This window comes from Borostomias antarcticus (genome assembly GCF_949987555.1).
Source record: "Borostomias antarcticus genome assembly, chromosome: 17".
Taxonomy (NCBI): domain Eukaryota; kingdom Metazoa; phylum Chordata; class Actinopteri; order Stomiiformes; family Stomiidae; genus Borostomias; species Borostomias antarcticus.
The window spans coordinates 18,955,339-18,957,838 of record NC_140250.1 but is presented as its reverse complement, the minus strand read 5'-3'; the positions used below and the strand labels follow the sequence as shown (position 1 = coordinate 18,957,838).

Here is a 2,500-nt window from a genome sequence, read left to right as displayed (position 1 = left end):
AAGTGAGGGCAGAGGGAGCAGATGCACAGTCTTGTCATGTAAGAGTCTGATCCACCATGTGATCAGCAGCACGAACAGAACAGGACCCTCTCACGCTGAAGATCAGCCTCCAAACACCGCCAGGGTTATTCCTGAGGTGTCTGGGTCCATGGGGGAGGGGATGGCGCCGGGGGTGCGGGGTTGGGGGGGTGGGCGGACCTCTCAGAGTAGGTGGGGGGGGGGGGGGGGGGTTAGCTATCCGGAGGCAGCCTGCCTGCTGTGTCTCCCTGCCGTGGCCGCGTCCCCTCCCCCGCCCCCCGCCCAGCGGCACACACACCTGGCGCTTTTGAGTCTCCGCCGGGCGCAGTCACGCCCCATTAGAACCCACGGGGGTCAGGGCGGGTGGGAGGTCACCTGCCTACCTACTGCTGGGAGGCAGGTGGGGTGGCCTGTGTGTGTGTGTGTGTGTGTGTGCGTGTGTGTGTGTAGGCAGCTGGCTGCTCTCATTCGAAATGTGTATGGATGCGGGGTGTGTGTGTGTGTTTGTGTGTGTGTGTGTGTCTAGGCAGCTGGCTATTCTCAATCTAAATGTGTATGTCTGCGGTGTGTGTGTGCGTGCGTGCGTGCGTGCGTGTGTGTGCGTGTGCGTGTGCACCAGGGCCTGCTGTCGGAGATCCTGAGGAAAGAGGAGGACCCTCGCTCAGCCTCCCAGTCTCTGCTGGTGAACCTGAAGGCCATGCAGAACTTCCTCAACCTCCCTGAGGGCGAGCGAGACCGCATTTACCAGGAGGAGAGAGAGCGCAGCATGAACCCCTCGGTGGGTCTGCCTGCCACGCCCACCTCCAGCCCTGGGGGGCCCCGGCTCACACAGGTAGCAACCACCCCCCCCACCCCCCCCCCCCCCAAAAAAAGTAGACGCTCTCCCCTAAACTCACCTGCAGCAGGGCCTGTGTGTATGTTTGTGTGTGTGTCTGTGTCTGTGTGTGTGTTTGTTCATGTGTGTGTGCGTGCGTGTGTTTTTTGTGTGTGTGTGTCTGTGTGTGTTTATGTGTGAGTATGTCTGTATGTGTGTGTGTGTGTGTGTGTGTGTGTGCGTGCATGCGTGTGTGTGTGTGTGTGTGTGTGTGTGCGTGTGTGTGTGCGTGTGTTTATGTGTGAGTATGTCTGTGTGTGTGTGTGTGTGTGCATGCGTGTGTGTGTATGTGTGTGTGTGCGTGCATGCATGTGTGTGTGTGTGTGTTTGCGTGTGTGTGTGTGTGTTTGCGTGTGTGTGTGTCCTGATGGCACTGCACCTGCCAGCGAGCTGTCAGAGTCTTGTTGACTGTGTTTTATTGTAGTGGTGACCTGTACCATGTGAATCTGATTTAATTCCTGTTTATAAATCTGTGATTTGGTGAAGTGAAGTGATGTTGAAATCATAACTCATTCAAACCTTATTTGAAAACGTAATCAGCACATTTCACATGTCATTAATCACAACAACATATACAGAACCTGGTCCATCAGCCAACAGTGGTCAATACTGGATAGTCTCCAGATAAACTCACAAAGACATTACCAACATGCTGAGATATGATAGGACAAAATTAAAAAAGAAAAAAGAAAAAAAAGTGAAGTAGAATGTACTGACAGAATAGAAATAGAAAAATATATAGTGTGTAGTTTGACCATAAGATAAGATAAGACTTTATTGATCCCCCAGGGGCAAATAGACGTTTCAGAGTTGCAAAAAATCCAGAAAGGTTGGAATGAAGAGAAGAACTACAGAGTAACTAAAAGAAGACTCTACTGTAGATAAAGAAGACTCTACTGTAGATAAAGAAGACTACTGTAAATAAAGAAGACTCTACTGTAGATAAAGAAGACTCTACTGTAGATAAAGAAGACTACTGTAAATAAAGAAGACTCTACTGTAGATAAAGAAGACTCTACTGTAGATAAAGAAGACTATTGTAAATAAAGAAGACTCTACTGTAAATAAAGAAGACTCTACTGTAGATAAAGAAGACTCTACTGTAAATAAAGAAGACTCTACTGTAGATAAAGAAGACTCTACTGTAGACAAGGAAGGGGTAGCAGCATAAACAAGGGATATCAGGGACTGAAGTGCATCCATATGGACAGTAACTGTGCAGTATCAATATAATAAGATATATATATACCAGCACACATTCAGTCTGTATGAATATAGTTAACTATACTAGCATACGACTATAGAAGTTGTGACCTGACCCTGTCTCCATGTCACCCTGTCCAGAAGGTCTGGGAGCGCGGTCTGGATGATCAGCTGACCCCCGACGCCTGGGCTTCTATCTGGAAGAATAAAACCAAAATCTCTAACTCGGTATGCACACAATCCAACAATCTCTCTCTCTCTCTCTCTCTCTCTCTCACGCACACACACACCCATACACGCACACACGCACACACACACCTATACACGCACACACGCCCACTCACACACACACACGCGCGCACACGCACACACGCCCACTCACACACACACACGCCCACGCACACA

General features: G+C 49.4%; 1 protein-coding gene across 1 annotated transcript in view; it reads left to right on the top strand.

Moving 5' to 3' along the window:
* Window positions 1-2,500, top strand: part of satb2 (SATB homeobox 2) — a 44,722-nt gene that overhangs the window by 33,163 nt on the left and 9,059 nt on the right. The window contains 2 exon segments of the mRNA XM_084451859.1: window positions 638-850; window positions 2,237-2,323. Coding sequence (XP_084307985.1) covers window positions 638-850; window positions 2,237-2,323 — 300 coding nt within the window.